Below are 15,035 nucleotides of genomic sequence, written 5' to 3'. Positions count from 1 at the left end.
TCCTCCTTCGTCTTGGTGTGGTATAGTGTGGATGGTCTTCCTCCTCGTTCGTCTTGGTGTGGTATAGTGTGGATGGTCTTCCTCCTCGTTCGTCTTGGTGTGGTATAGTGTGGATGGTCCTCCTCCTCGTTCGTCTTGGTGTGGTATAGTGTGGATGGTCTTCCTCCTCGTTCGTCTTGGTGTGGTATAGTGTGGATGGTCTTCCTCCTCGTTCGTCTTGGTGTGGTATAGTGTGGATGGTCTTCCTCCTCCTTCGTCTTGGTGTGGTATAGTGTGGATGGTCTTCCTCCTCGTTCGTCTTGGTGTGGTATAGTGTGGATGGTCTTCCTCCTCGTTCATCTTGGTGTGGTATAGTGTGGATGGTCTTCCTCCTCGTTCATCTTGGTGTGGTATTGTGTGGATGGTCTTCCTCCCCGTTCGTCTTGGTGTGGTATAGTGTGGATGGTCTTCCTCCTCGTTCATCTTGGTGTGGTATAGTGTGGATGGTCTTCCTCCTTGTTCATCTTGGTGTGGTATAGACTCACAAAGTCTCAGTTCATAAATAATAAGAAGCACAGGACTCTCAGGCTGAGGCCAAGCCAGACAGGACTCCCAGGCTGAGGCCAAGCCAGACAGGACTCCCAGAATGAGGCCAATCCAGACAAGTTAGAACAACAAGGGCCCCTCTGTCTCTATATACCACGGAGAGAGAGAGAGAAAGAGAAAGAGAGAGAGAGAGAGAGGGGAGAGAGAGAGAGAGAGAGAGAGAGAGAGAGAGAGAGAGAGAAAAAGAGAGAGAATCAGAAAGAACGAGAGATTTCGATGGAGAGTTTGTTGTCGCCCTCAGTCGGGGGGTTTGGTGCGACTTGTAGTGTAGCTGAGCTCTGTGACCCGGTCAGTCCAGGCAACTCCAGGCTTCGGCGTTAGTCGTTAGTGTCAGACTCCTGGCCAGGAGGGAGGGCGGCACAGACAGACAGATAGACGGGGCCATAAAACACTATGATGGCTTCAGAAAGCCGCAGCCAATTCACAGTAACCACAGCAAGCAGCTGCACCGCCGTAAATTATTCACTCTTCTCCACTCCACTACATCAGAACAAAAAAAAATAAAACTGTTCATAATTAAGACGAATTGTGGCCGTATGTCAACACGGTGTCAACCCGGTGTCAACATGGTGTCAACCCGGTGTCAACACGGTGTCAACCCGGTGTCAACACGGTGTCACTGCTCAGTTTATTTTCTTTAAGCTTATTTTCTTCTCTCTAGTGGTAGGTTGGGGAGGACACGCCAGGAGAGAGGAAGAGGAGGACACGCCAGGAGAGAGGAAGAGGAGGACACGCCAGGAGAGAGGAAGAGGAGGACACGCCAGGAGAGAGGAAGAGGAGGACACGCCAGGAGAGAGGAAGAGGAGGACATGACAGGATTGAGGAAGAGGAGGACACTCCAGGAGAGAGGAAGAGGAGGACACACCAGGAGAGAGGAAGAGGAGGACATGACAGGAGGGAGGAAGAGGAGGACACGCGGAAGGCAAGCATGCGTCACAGGGGGCCTATTCTGGGCTGGAGGGGGTCACTAGGTGTGGGACTGAAGTGGCGCTGGTGAAAGTTGAAAGGTTGCAGTGTGAAGTGGAGAAGTAGTGTGAAGTGGAGAAGTAGGGCCTGGTAGAGTGGTTAAGATATGTGGAGGGCTTGGGTCAGGTAGGTATAGAGGCATTTTGAGGCCGGTAGGGCCCAGGTGGTAGCTATGTAAGATAGGTAGGTGGTAGGTTGTAGCTGTGTAGAGTAGGTAGGTGGTAGCTGTGTAGAGTAGGTAGGTGGAGGTGGTAGCTGTGTAGGGTAGGTAGGTGGTAGCTGTGTAGGGTAATTAGGTGGTAGCTGTGTAGGGTAGGTAGGTAGGTGGTAGCTGTGTAGGGTAGGTAGGTGGTAGCTGTGTAGAGACCGGTAGGGGCCAGTAGGTGTAGGGGCCGGTAGGGGGCCAGTAGGTTGATGTAGGGGCAGACAGGGGCCAGTAGGTTGATGTAGGGGCCGGTAGGGGCCAGCAGGTATGTAGGAGCCAGTAGGTTGATGTAGAGACCGGTAGGGGCCAGTAGGTGTAGAGGCCGGACGGGGCCAGTAGGTTGATGTAGGGGCCGGTAGGGGCCAGCAGGTTGATGTAGGGGCCGGTAGGGGCCAGCAGGTTGATGTAGAGACCGGTAGGGGCCAGCAGGTTGAAGTAGAGACCGGTAGGGGCCAGTAGGTTGATGTAGGGGCCGGTAGGGGCCAGCAGGTATGTAGGGGCCAGTAGATTGATGTAGAGACCGGTAGGGGCCAGTAGGTGTAGAGGCCGGACGGGGCCAGTAGGTTGATGTAGGGGCCGGTAGGGGCCAGCAGGTTGATGTAGGGGCTGGTAGGGGCCAGCAGGTTGATGTAGAGACCGGTAGGGGCCAGCAGGTTGAAGTAGAGACCGGTAGGGGCCAGTAGGTTGATGTAGGGGCCAGTAGGTTGATGTAGGGGCCAGTAGGTTGATGTAGGGACTGGTAGGGGCCAGCAGCTTGATGTAGAGACTGGTAGGGGCCAGCAGGTTGATGTAGGGGCCAGTAGGGTTGATGTAGGGACTGGTAGGGGCCAGCAGGTTGATGTAGGGACTGGTAGGGGCCAGTAGGTTGATGTAGGGACTGGTAGGGGCCAGCAGGTATGTAGGGACTGGTAGGGGCCAGCAGGTAGATGTAGGGACTGGTAGGGGCCAGCAGGTTGATGTAGAGACCGTTAGGGGCCAGTAGGTTGATGTAGAGACCGGTAGGGGCCAGCAGGTTGATGTAGAGACAGGTAGGGGCCAGCAGGTTGATGTAGAGACTGGTAGGGGCCAGCAGGTAGATGTAGGGACTGGTAGGGGCCAGCAGGTTGATGTAGGGGCCAGTAGGTTGATGTAGAGACCGTTAGGGGCCAGTAGGTTGATGTAGGGGCCAGTAGGTTGATGTAGGGGCCAGCAGGTTGATGTAGAGACCGGTCGGGACCAGCAGGTTGATGTAGGGACCGGTAGGGTCCAGCAGGTTGATGTAGAGACCGGTAGGAGCCAGCAGGTTGATGTAGGGGCCAGTAGGTTGATGTAGAGACCGGTAGGGGCCAGCAGGTTGATGTAGGGACCAGTAGGGGCCAGCAGGTTGATGTAGAGACCGGTAGGGGCCAGTAGGTTGATGTAGGGGCCAGTAGGTTGATGTAGGGGCCAGTAGGTTGATGTAGAGACCGGTAAGGGCCAGCAGGTTGATGTAGGGGCCAGTAGGTTGATGTGGGGGCCGGTAGGGGCCAGCAGGTTGATGTAGAGACCGGTAGGGGCCAGTAGGTGTAGGGGCCAGTAGGGGCCAATTTCGGGGCTGGGCGGTAGCTACAAGTACTCTAGGTCCAGAGCATGGTGGAGGGCCATGAGGTCAGAGTGGCTGGAGATTCTCCAGAACGGCATGTTGTGCTGCGGAGGGGAAACAGGACGGTTACAAGGGGTATCTCATACATTTTAGCTGTTCAGGAAATTGTAAAAAACGTCCATATTTTACTATTAAGGAACATTCAATCACAAGAAGCATATTTGAATACATTTTCTTGGTGCTAGAGACATGACATGTTACGGAAAAGCAGGGGAGGGGAAAGGTACAAGACTGTAACAATAGTTGACCAAGATCCACTATCCTGGCAATAACACAGCCATGATGGTACAATATATATATTGATGGTACTACTGGGTCTATATCTAATGACGGTACTACTGGTACTATATCTAATGACGGTACTACTGGGTCTATATCTAATGATGGTACTACTGGTACTATATCTAATGATGGTACTACTGGGTCTATATCTAATGATGGTACTACTGGTACTATATCTAATGACGGTACTACTGGTACTATATCTAATGATGGTACTACTGGGTCTATATCTAATGATGGTACTACTGGTACTATATCTAATGATGGTACTACTGGTACTATATCTAATGATGGTACTACTGGTACTATATCTAATGATGGTACTACTGGTACTATATCTAATGATGGTACTACTGGTACTATATCTAATGACGGTACTACTGGTACTATAATGATACTACTGGTACTATATCTAATGATGGTACTACTGGTACTATATCTAATGATGGTACTACTGGGTCTATATCTAATGATGGTACTACTGGTACTATATCTAATGATGGTACTACTGGTACTATATCTAATGATGGTACTACTGGTACTATATCTAATGACGGTACTACTGGTACTATATCTAATGATGGTACTACTGGGTCTATATCTAATGATGGTACTACTGGTACTATATCTAATGATGGTACTACTGGTACTATATCTAATGATGGTACTACTGGTACTATATCTAATGATGGTACTACTGGTACTATATCTAATGATGGTACTACTGGTACTATATCTAATGATGGTACTACTGGGTACTATATCTAATGATGGTACTACTGGTACTATATCTAATGATGGTACTACTGGTACTATATCTAATGATGGTACTATATCTAATGATGGTACTACTGGTACTATATCTAATGATGGTACTACTGGTACTATATCTAATGATGGTACTACTGGTACTATATCTAATGATGGTACTATTGGTACTATACCTAATGATGGTACTACTGGTACTATAACTAATGATGGTACTACTGGTACTATATCTAATGATGGTACTACTGGGTCTATATCTAATGATGGTACTACTATAACTAATGATGTACTATATAACTAATGATGGTACTATATCTAATGATGGTACTATATCTGGTACTATATCTAATGATGGTACTACTGGTACTATATCTAATGATGGTACTACTGGTACTATATCTAATGATGGTACTACTGGTACTATAACTAATGATGGTACTATACCTAATGATGGTACTATACCTAATGATGGTACTACTGGTACTATATCTAATGATGGTACTATAGCTAATGATGGTACTATATCTAATGAAGGTACTATAACTAATGATGGTACTATAACTAATGATGGTACTATAACTAATGATGGTACTACTGGTACTATAACTAATGATGGTACTATACCTAATGATGGTACTACTGGTACTATATCTAATGATGGTACTATATCTAATGATGGTACTACTGGTACTATATCTAATGATGGTACTATAACTAATGATGGTACTATATCTAATGATGGTACTATATCTAATGATGGTACTATATCTAATGATGGTACTATACCTAATGATGGTACTATATCTAATGATGGTACTATAACTAATGATGGTACTATAACTAATGATGGTACTATACCTAATGATGGTACTATAACTAATGATGGTACTATTGGTACTATATCTAATGATGGTACTACTGGTACTATATCTAATGATGGTACTATATCTAATGATGGTACTACTGGTACTATATCTAATGATGGTACTATAACTAATGATGGTACTATAACTAATGATGGTACTATATCTAATGATGGTACTACTGGTACTATATCTAATGATGGTACTATAACTAATGATGGTACTACTGGTACTATATCTAATGATGGTACTACTGGTACTATAACTAATGATGGTACTATTGGTACTATATCTAATGATGGTACTACTGGTACTATATCTAATGATGGTACTACTGGTACTATATCTAATGATGGTACTACTGGTACTATATCTAATGATGGTACTACTGGTACTATAACTAATGATGGTACTATATCTAATGATGGTACTACTGGTACTATATCTAATGATGGTACTACTGGTACTATATCTAATGATGGTACTACTGGTACTATAACTAATGATGGTACTATATCTAATGATGGTACTACTGGTACTATAACTAATGATGGTACTATTGGTACTATATCTAATGATGGTACTACTGGTACTATATCTAATGATGGTACTACTGGTACTATATCTAATGATGGTACTACTGGTACTATATCTAATGATGGTACTATAACTAATGATGGTACTATAACTAATGATGGTACTACTGGTACTATATCTAATGATGGTACTATAACTAATGATGGTACTACTGGTACTATAACTAATGATGGTACTACTGGTACTATATCTAATGATGGTACTACTGGCACTATATCTAATGATGGTACTACTGGTACTATATCTAATGATGGTACTATAGCTAATGATGGTACTATAACTAATGATGGTACTACTGGTACTATAACTAATGATGGTACTACTGGTACTATATCTAATGATGGTACTACTGGCACTATATCTAATGATGGTACTACTGGTACTATATCTAATGATGGTACTATAGCTAATGATGGTACTATATCTAATGATGGTACTACTGGTACTATAACTAATGATGGTACTATATCTAATGATGGTACTATATCTAATGATGGTACTATATCTAATGATGGTACTATAACTAATGATGGTACTACTGGTACTATATCTAATGATGGTACTATAACTAATGATGGTACTATAACTAAAGATGGTACTATATCTAATGATGGTACTATATCTAATGATGGTACTACTGGTACTATAGCTAATGATGGTACTATATCTAATGATGGTACTACTGGTACTATATCTAATGATGGTACTATAACTAATGATGGTACTACTGGTACTATATCTAATGATGGTACTATATCTAATGATGGTACTATATCTAATGATGATACTACTGGTACTATATCTAATGATGGTACGATATCTAATGATGGTACTACTGGTACTATATCTAATGATGGTACTATATCTAATGATGGTACTACTGGTTCTATATCTAATGATGGTACTATATCTAATGATGGTACTATATCTAATGATGGTACTATATCTAATGATGATACTACTGGTACTATATCTAATGATGGTACTATATCTAATGATGGTACTACTGGTACTATATCTAATGATGGTACTATATCTAATGATGGTACTACTGGTACTATATCTAATGATGGTACTACTGGTACTATATCTAATGATGGTACTATTTCTAATGATGGTACTACTGGTACTATATCTAATGATGGTACTATATCTAATGATGGTACTACTGGTACTATATCTAATGATGGTACTATATCTAATGATGGTACTACTGGTACTATATCTAATGATGGTACTATATCTAATGATGGTACTATTTCTAATGATGGTACTACTGGTACTATATCTAATGATGGTACTATATCTAATGATGGTACTACTGGTACTATATCTAATGATGGTACTATATCTAATGATGGTACTATATGGTACTAATGATGGTACTACTGGTACTATATCTAATGATGGTACTATATCTAATGATGGTACTCTGCTTCACACCAACAAAACAAAATTCAATGGCAGTTAATGTTCTTTGCAGTAAGTAAAATATAACGAAAAACACCTAATGCTGAATTTGACTGCTATAGAGAGACAGCCCAGCTAATCAGACATTGTTCCCATGCAAGTAGCAGAGAGGGAGGAACATGAGTCGGAGAGAATGAAAGCGTCTTGTCAGGTAGAGTTCTCGACCTCCCTCCCTCCCTTCCCCCTGTGGTCCATTACCTCTGTCTTATCAAAGCTTTCTCTCAAAGTTCTCTCTCTCCCAGGCGTATGTTCCACTCCCTCCCCCTCTCAGCCCCCCTCCCTCTCCCTCCCTCCCTCCCACTCTCAGAGTTCCCTCCCTCCCCTTCTGAGTTCTCCCTCTCAGAGTTCCCTCCCCCCTCTCAGAGTTCCTCCCTCCCTCTAATTCCCTCCCTACCTCCCTCCCTCCCCCTCCCCTCCCTATCTCTGATGGTTCCCTCCTATCTCTCTAGAGTTCCTCCCTCCCTCCCCCTCTCCCTCCCCTCAGAGTTCCCTCCCTCCTAATGATCCCTCCCTCCCTCCTGGTACCTCTCAGAGTTCCCTCCCTCCCCCTCTCAGAGTTCCCTCCCCTATATCTCCCTGATGGTACTACTGGTACTCAGAGTTCCTCCCTATCTCCCTCCCCCCTCTCTCAGAGTTCCCTCCCTCCCCTACTCAGAGTTCCCTCCCTCCCTCCCTCTCTCAGAGTTCCCTCCCTCCCCCCCTCTCAGGTTCCCTCCCTCCCTCCCTCCCTCCTATATCTAATGATGGTTCCTCTCCTCCCTCCCTCCCCCTCTCAGAGTTCCCTCCTCCCCCTGATGGTACTCCCCTATATCTCTCCCCTCTCAGAGTTCTCCTCTCTATCCTCCCCTCCTCAGAGTTCCCTCCCTCCCCTCCCTCCCCCTCTCCTGGTCCCCCTGATGGTTCCTAATTATCTGTACTCTAGATGGTCCTCTCCCCCCTCCCTCTTCTTCAAATCCCTTCCCTCCCTCTCTCCCCCTCTCTTCCTCCCTCCCCCTCTCAGAGTTCCCTCCCTCCCTCCCCCTCTCAGAGTTCCCTCCCTCCCTCCCCCTCTCAGAGTTCCCTCCCTCCCCTAATGAGAGTTCTCTCTCTCCCTCCCTCAGACTCCCTCCCTCTCAGAGTTCCCTCCCTCCCCCTCTCAGAGTTCCCTCCTCCCTCCCCTTCTCAGAGTTCCCTCCCTCCTCTCTCTCCCCCCCTCTCAGAGTTCCCTCCTCATGTTTTATCATCCCTCCCTCTCTCAGAGTTCCCTCCCCTCCCTCCCTCCCTCCCTCCCTCCCCCTCTCAGAGTTCCCTCCCTCCTCCTTCCCTCCCTCCCCCCCTCTCAGAGTTCCCTCCCTCCTCCCTCCCTCCCTCTCTCAGAGTTCCCTCCCTCCCCCTCCCTCCCCTCTCTCAGAGTTCCCTCCCCCCTCTCTCCCTCCTCCCTCCCCTCTCAGAGTTCCCTCCCTCATTCTTTTCCCCATCCCTCCCTCTCTCAGAGTTCCCTACTCCCTCCCCTCTCAGAGTTCCCTCCTCCCCCTCAGAGTTCCTCCCTCCCCCTCTCAGAGTTCCCTCCCTGACCCTCTCAGAGTTCTCCTCCCTCCCTCCCTCCTCTCAGAGTTCCCTCCCCCCTCCCTCCCTCCCCTCTCAGAGTTCCCTCCCTCCCTCCCTCTCTCTCCCCTCCCCTCTCTCAGAGTTCCTCTCTCCCCCCTCCTCCCTCCCTCCCTCCCCTCCCCCATCCCTCCCCCTCTCAGAGTTCCTCTCTCCCTCCCCTCTCAGAGTTCCCTCCCTCCCCCTCTCAGAGTTCCCCTCCCTCCCTCAGAGTTCTCTCTCTCCCTCCCCCTCTCAGAGTTCCCTCCCCCCCTCTCTCAGAGTTCCCTCTCCCCTCTCCTCCCTCCCTCTCTTCTCTCCCTCCCCCCTCTCAGAGTCCTCCCTCCCTCCCCCTCCCTCCTCCCTCCCTCCCTCAGAGTTCCCTCCCTCCCCCTCTGAGTTCCCTCCCTCCCCCTCCTTCCCTCCCTCCCCCATCCTCCCCTCTCAGAGTTCCCTACTCCTCCCCCTCTCAGAGTTCCCTCCCTCCCCCTCCCTCCCCTCTCAGAGTTCCCTCCCTCCCCCTCCCTCTCTCAGAGTCCCTCCCTCCTCAGAGTTCTCTCTCCCCCCCCTCTCAGAGTTCCCTCCCTCCCTCTCCCCTCTCAGAGTTCCCCCCCTCCCTCCCCCCCTCCCTCTCTCAGAGTTCCCTCCCTCCCCCTCTCAGAGTTCCCTCCTCCCTCCCTCAGAGTTCTCCTCCCTCCCCCTCTCAGAGTCCCTCCCTCCCTCCCCCTCCCTCCCCTCTCAGAGTTCCCTCCCTCCCCCTCTCAGAGTTCCCTCCCTCCCTCTCTCTCAGAGTTCCCTCCTCTCCCTCTCTCTCCCTCCCTCCCCCTCTCAGAGTTCCCTCCCTCCCTCTCTCCCTTCCTCCCTCTCTCAGAGTTCCCTCCCTCCCCCCCCCCTCAGAGTTCCCTCCCTCCCTCCCTCTCCCTCCCTCCCCTCCCCCTCCCCCTCTCAGAGTTCCCTCCCTCATTCTTTTCCCCATCCCTCCCTCTCTCAGAGTTCCCTACTCCCTCCCCCTCTCAGAGTTCCCTCCCTCCCCTCCCTCTCAGAGTTCCCTCCCTCCCCTCTCTCCCTCCCCCCCTCTCAGAGTTCCCTCCCTCCCCTCTCCCCCTCTGAGTTCCCTCCCTCCCCTCTCTCAGAGTTCCCTCCCTCCCCCCCTCCCTCCCTCCCCCCTCAGAGTTCCCTCCCTCCCCTCTGAGTTCCTCCCTCCTCAGAGTTCCCCCCCCCCTCTCAGAGTTCCCTCCCTCCCTCCCTCCCTCTCAGAGTTCCCTCCCTCCCCCTCTCAGAGTTCCCAGAGTTCCTCTCCCTCCCCCTCTCAGAGTTCCCTCCCTCCCCCTCCCTCAGAGTTCTCTCTCTCCCTCCCCCCCCCCTCTCAGAGTTCTCTCTCTCCCTCCCCCCCTCTCAGAGTTCTCTCTCTCCCTCCCCCTCTCAGAGTTCCCTCCCTCTCTCCCTCCCCCCCTTCTCAGAGTTCTCTCTCTCCCTCCCCCTCTCACCCTCCCTCCCTCCCTCTCTCAGTGTTCTCTCCCCCTCTCAGAGTTCCCCCTCTCCGAGTTCTCTCTCTCCCTCCCCCTCTCAGAGTTCTCTCTCTCTCCTCCCCCTCTCAGAGTTCTCTCTCTCCCTCCCCTCTCTCAGAGTTCCCTCCCTCCCTCTCTCAGAGTTCTCTCTCTCCCTCCCCTCTTCAGAGTTCTCTCTCTCCCCCCTCCCCCTCTCAGAGTTCTCTCTCTCCCTCCCCCTCTCAGAGTTCCCTCCCTCCCCCTCTCTTCTCTCTCCCCTCCCCCTCTCAGAGTTCTCTCTCTCCCTCCCCTCTCAGAGTTCCCTCTCCCCCCTCTCAGAGTTCCCTCCCTCCCCTCTCAGAGTTCTCTCTCTCCTCCCCCTCTCAGAGTTCTCTCTCTCCCTCCCCTCTCAGAGTTCTCCCTCCCCCCCTCTCAGAGTTCCCTCCCTCCCCCTCTCTCCCTCCCCCTCTCCTCTCAGAGTCCCTCTCCTCCCCTCTCAGAGTCCCCCCTCTCCCCTCTCAGAGTTCCCTCCCTCCCTCTCAGAGTCTCTCCCTCCCCCCTCTCAGAGTTCCCTCCCTCCCTCTCTCTCTCTCCCTCCCCTCTCAGAGTTCCCCCTCTCAGAGTTCTCTCTCTCCTCCCCTCTCAGAGTTCCCTCCCTCCCCCCCTCTCAGAGTTCTCTCCCCTCCCTCCCCCTCTCTCAGAGTTCTCTCTCTCCCTCCCCCTCAGAGTTCTCTCTCTCTCCCCCCCTCTCAGAGTTCTCCCTCCCCTCCCCTCTCAGAGTTCCCTCCCTCCCTCTCTCTCTCCCTCCCCCCCTCTCAGAGTTCCCTCCCCTCCCCCTCTCAGAGTTCTCTCTCTCTCCCCCCTCTCAGAGTTCCCTCCCTCCCTCTCTCTCTCTCCTCCCCTCTTCTCTCTCCCCCCCTCTCAGAGTTCTCCTCCCTCCCTCTCTCTCTCCTCCCCTCTCAGAGTTCCCTCCCTCCCCTCCTCTCAGAGTTCTCTCTCCCCTCCCCCTCTCAGAGTTCTCTCTCTCCCTCCCCCCTCTCTCAGAGTTCTCTCTCCTCCCCTCTCAGAGTTCCCTCCCTCCCCCTCTCCCTCTCTCTCCCTCCCCCTCCCCCTCTCAGAGTTCCCTCCCTCCCTCTCTCTCCCCCCTCAGAGTTCCCTCCCCTCCCCCTCTCAGAGTTCTCTCCCCTCTCAGAGTTCTCTCTCTCCCTCTCAGAGTCTCTCCCCCCCCCTCTCAGAGTTCTCTCTCTCCCTCCCCCTCTCTCAGAGTTCTCCCTCCCCTCTCCTCCCCCTCTCAGAGTTCCCTCCCTCCCTCTCTCTCCCTCCCCTCCAGAGTTCCCCCTCTCAGAGTTCCCTCCCTCTCCTCTCCCCTCTCAGAGTTCCCTCCCCTCTCAGAGTTCCCTCCCTCCCTCTCAGAGTTCCCTCCCTCCCTCCCTCCCCTCTCAGAGTTCCCTCCCTCTCTCTCCCTCCCCCTCTCAGAGTTCTCTCTCCCCCCCCTCTCAGAGTTCCCTCCCTCCCTCTCTCTCTCCCTCCCCCTCTCAGAGTTCTCTCTCTCCCTCCCTCTCTCTCTCCCTCCCCCTCTCAGAGTTCTCTCTCTCCCAGGCGTATGTTCCACTTAGAAGGTTTCCAGTGACCCTTAAAAAGCTCTTTGCTTTTTGTTTTGTAAATTGTCTTTGCTTTTAAGTTTAAAGGCTGGAGATGGTATCTTCCTCTCTGTCTCTCTCAATTTTCAATTCAATTGAAGGGCTTTATTGGCATGGGAAAACGTACAGTATGTTAACATTGCCAAATCAAATGAAGTAGATAGATAATAAATAAACAAAAGTCAAACGAACAATAAAAATGTACAGTAAATATTACACCCACAAAAGTTCCAAAAGAATAAAGACATTTCAAATGTCATTTGATGTGCAAATAGTTAAAGTACAAACGTGGAAGTCTTGCAGCTGTGATGGGCACACTCTGGAATTTGTTTTGTTTTCACATTTTTATGGGTCTGTGTAATCTGAGGGAAATATGTGTCTCTAATATGGTCATGCATTTGGGAGGAGGTTAAGAAGTGCAGCTCAGTTTCCACCTAATTTTGATGGCAGTGTGGACATAGCCTGTCTTCTCCTGAGAGCCATGTCTGCCTACGGCGGCCTTTCTCAATAGCAAGGCTGTGCTCACTGAGTCTGTACATAGTCAAAGCTTTCCTTAAGTTTGGGTCAGATACAGTGGTCAGTGTGTATTCTCTGCCAAATAGCATTCTAGTTTGCTCAGTTATTTTGTTAATTCTTTCCAACGTATAAAATAATTATATTTTTGTTTTCTCATGATTTGGTTGGTTCTAATTGTGTTGCTGTCCTGGGGCTCTGTGGGGTCTGTTTGTGTTTGTGAACAGAGCCCCAGGACCAGCTTGCTTAGGGGACTCTTCTCCAGGTTCATCTCTCTGTAGGTGATGGCTTTGTTATGGAAGGTTTGGGAATCACTTCCATTCAGGTGGTTGTAGAATTGAACGTCTCTTTCTCTGATTTTGATAATTAGTGGGTATTGGCCTAAATCTGTTCTGCATGCATTATTTGGTGTTTTACGTTGTACACAGAGGACATTTTTGCAGAATTCTGCATGCAGAGTCTCAATATGGAGTTTGTCCCATTTTGTGAATTCTTGGTTGGTAAGCGGATCCCAGACCTCACAACCTTAAAGGGCAATGGGTTCTATGACTGATTCAAGTATTTTTAGCCAGATCCTAATTGGTATGTTGAATTTTATGTTCCTTTGATGGCATAGAAGGCCCTTCTTTACCCTGCAGTAGTTTATATGTCGGGGGGCTAGTGTCAGTCTGTTATATCTGCAGTATTTCTCCTGTCTTGTCCAGTGTCCTGTGTGAATTTAAGTTTGCTCTCTCTAATTTGCTCTCTCTCTTTCTTTCTCTCTCTCTTTCTCTCGGAGGACCTAAGCCCTAGGACCATGCCTCAGGACTACCTGACATGAGGACTGCTGTCCCCAGTCCACCTGGCCGTGCTGGCTCCAGTTTCAACTGTTCTGCCTGCAGCTATGGAACCCTGACCTGTTCACCCGATGTGCTACCTGTCCCAGACCTGCTGTTTTCAACTCTCTAGAGACAGCAGGTGCGGTAGAGATACTCGGCTATGATCGGCTATGAAAAGCCAAATGACATTTACTCCTGAGGTGCTGACCTGTTGCACCCTCTACAACCACTGTGATTATTATTATCTGACCCTGCTTGTCATCTATGAACATTTGAACATCTTGGCCATGTTCTGTTATAATCTCCACCCGGCACAGCCAGAAGAGGACTGGCCACCCCTCATAGCCTGGCTCCTCTCTAGGTTTCTTCCTAGGTTTTGACCTTTCTAGGGAGTTCTTCTTAGCCACCGTGCTTCTACACCTGCATTGCTTGCTGTTTGGGGTTTTAGGCTGGGTTTCTGTACAGCACTTTGAGATATCAGCTGATGTAGGAAAGGCTTTATAAAAAAAAAGATTGATTGATTGATTCCTGCGTTGTCTCTCAGATCGTTAACAGCTTTGTGGATGTTACCTGTGGTGCTGATGTTTAGGCCGAGGTATGTATAGTTTTTTGTGTGCTCGAGGGCAATGATGGATGTCTAGATGGAATTTGTATTTGTGGTCCTGGCAACTGGACCTTTTTTGGAAAACCATTATTTTGGTCTTACTGAGATTTATCGTCAGGGCCGAGGTCTGACATAATCTGTACAGAAGATCTAGGTGCTGCTGTAGGCCCTCCTTGGTTGGGGACAGAAGCACCAGATCATCAGCAAACAGTAGACATTTGACTTCAGATTCTAGTAGGGTGAGGCCGGGTGCTGCAGACTGTTCTAGTGCCCGCGCCAATTCGTTGATATATATGTTGAAGAGGGTGGGGCTTAAGCTGCATCCGTGTCTCACCCCACGGCCCCATGGAAAGAAATGTGTGTGTTTTTTGCCAATTTTAACCGCACTCTTGTTGTTTTTGTACATGGATTTGAAGAAAGCACAGTGATGCCGAAACATTGGTGATTTACTCAATAAATTACCTGGAGTTTATATTCGGAGTGTGGGACTCTCTTCATCTTTAGGGCTTATAGTTGTATTTTTTACCCCCCCAACACCACTTTCCATCAATTTGTATAGCAGACCCTCATGCCAAAAATAGACAAAGGCATTTTTTTAAATCAATAAAGCATGAGAAGACTTTTGCTTTGTTTTGTTTTGTTTGTTTGTCAATTAGGGTGTGCAGGGTGAATACGTGGTCTGTCATACGGTAATTTGGTAAAAGTCCATTTGACATTTGCTCAGTACATGGTTTTCATTGTAGACATGTACGAGTCTGCTGTTAATGATAATGAGGAGGATTTTCCCAAGGTTGCTGTTGAAGCATATCCCACGGTGGTTATTGGGGTCAAATGTGTCTCCACTTTTGTGGATTGGGGTGGTTAGTCATTGGTGACAAATATTGGGGAAAATGCCAGACTTATATATTTCTTATATATTTGGTCTATATTTTATAATTTCATCGACACCACGAGAGAGAGAGAGAGAGGGAGAGAGAGGGAGAGAGAGAGAGGAAGGTAGAGGTAGAGAGAGCGAGAGAGAAGGAGAGAGAGAGGGAGAGAGGGAGAGAGGGA

The 15,035-nt window shown here is 48.8% G+C and overlaps 1 protein-coding gene across 11 annotated transcripts in view; it reads right to left on the bottom strand.

Moving 5' to 3' along the window:
* Window positions 1-3,194: 3,194 nt before the first annotated feature.
* Window positions 3,195-15,035, bottom strand: part of eya1 (EYA transcriptional coactivator and phosphatase 1) — a 143,784-nt gene continuing 131,943 nt past the window's right edge. For all 11 annotated transcript variants that reach the window (XM_042298695.1, XM_042298703.1, XM_042298697.1 and 8 more), the window contains one exon: window positions 3,195-3,421. In XM_042298695.1, coding sequence (XP_042154629.1) covers window positions 3,341-3,421 — 81 coding nt within the window. In that variant the 3' untranslated portion in view covers window positions 3,195-3,340. The remainder of the gene's footprint in view (window positions 3,422-15,035) is intronic.

This window comes from Oncorhynchus tshawytscha, linkage group LG16, assembly GCF_018296145.1.
Source record: "Oncorhynchus tshawytscha isolate Ot180627B linkage group LG16, Otsh_v2.0, whole genome shotgun sequence".
In the NCBI taxonomy this organism is placed as follows: Eukaryota; Metazoa; Chordata; class Actinopteri; order Salmoniformes; family Salmonidae; genus Oncorhynchus; species Oncorhynchus tshawytscha.
The sequence above is the reverse complement of the archived record's forward strand: the minus strand, read 5'-3'. Positions and strand labels throughout refer to the sequence as shown.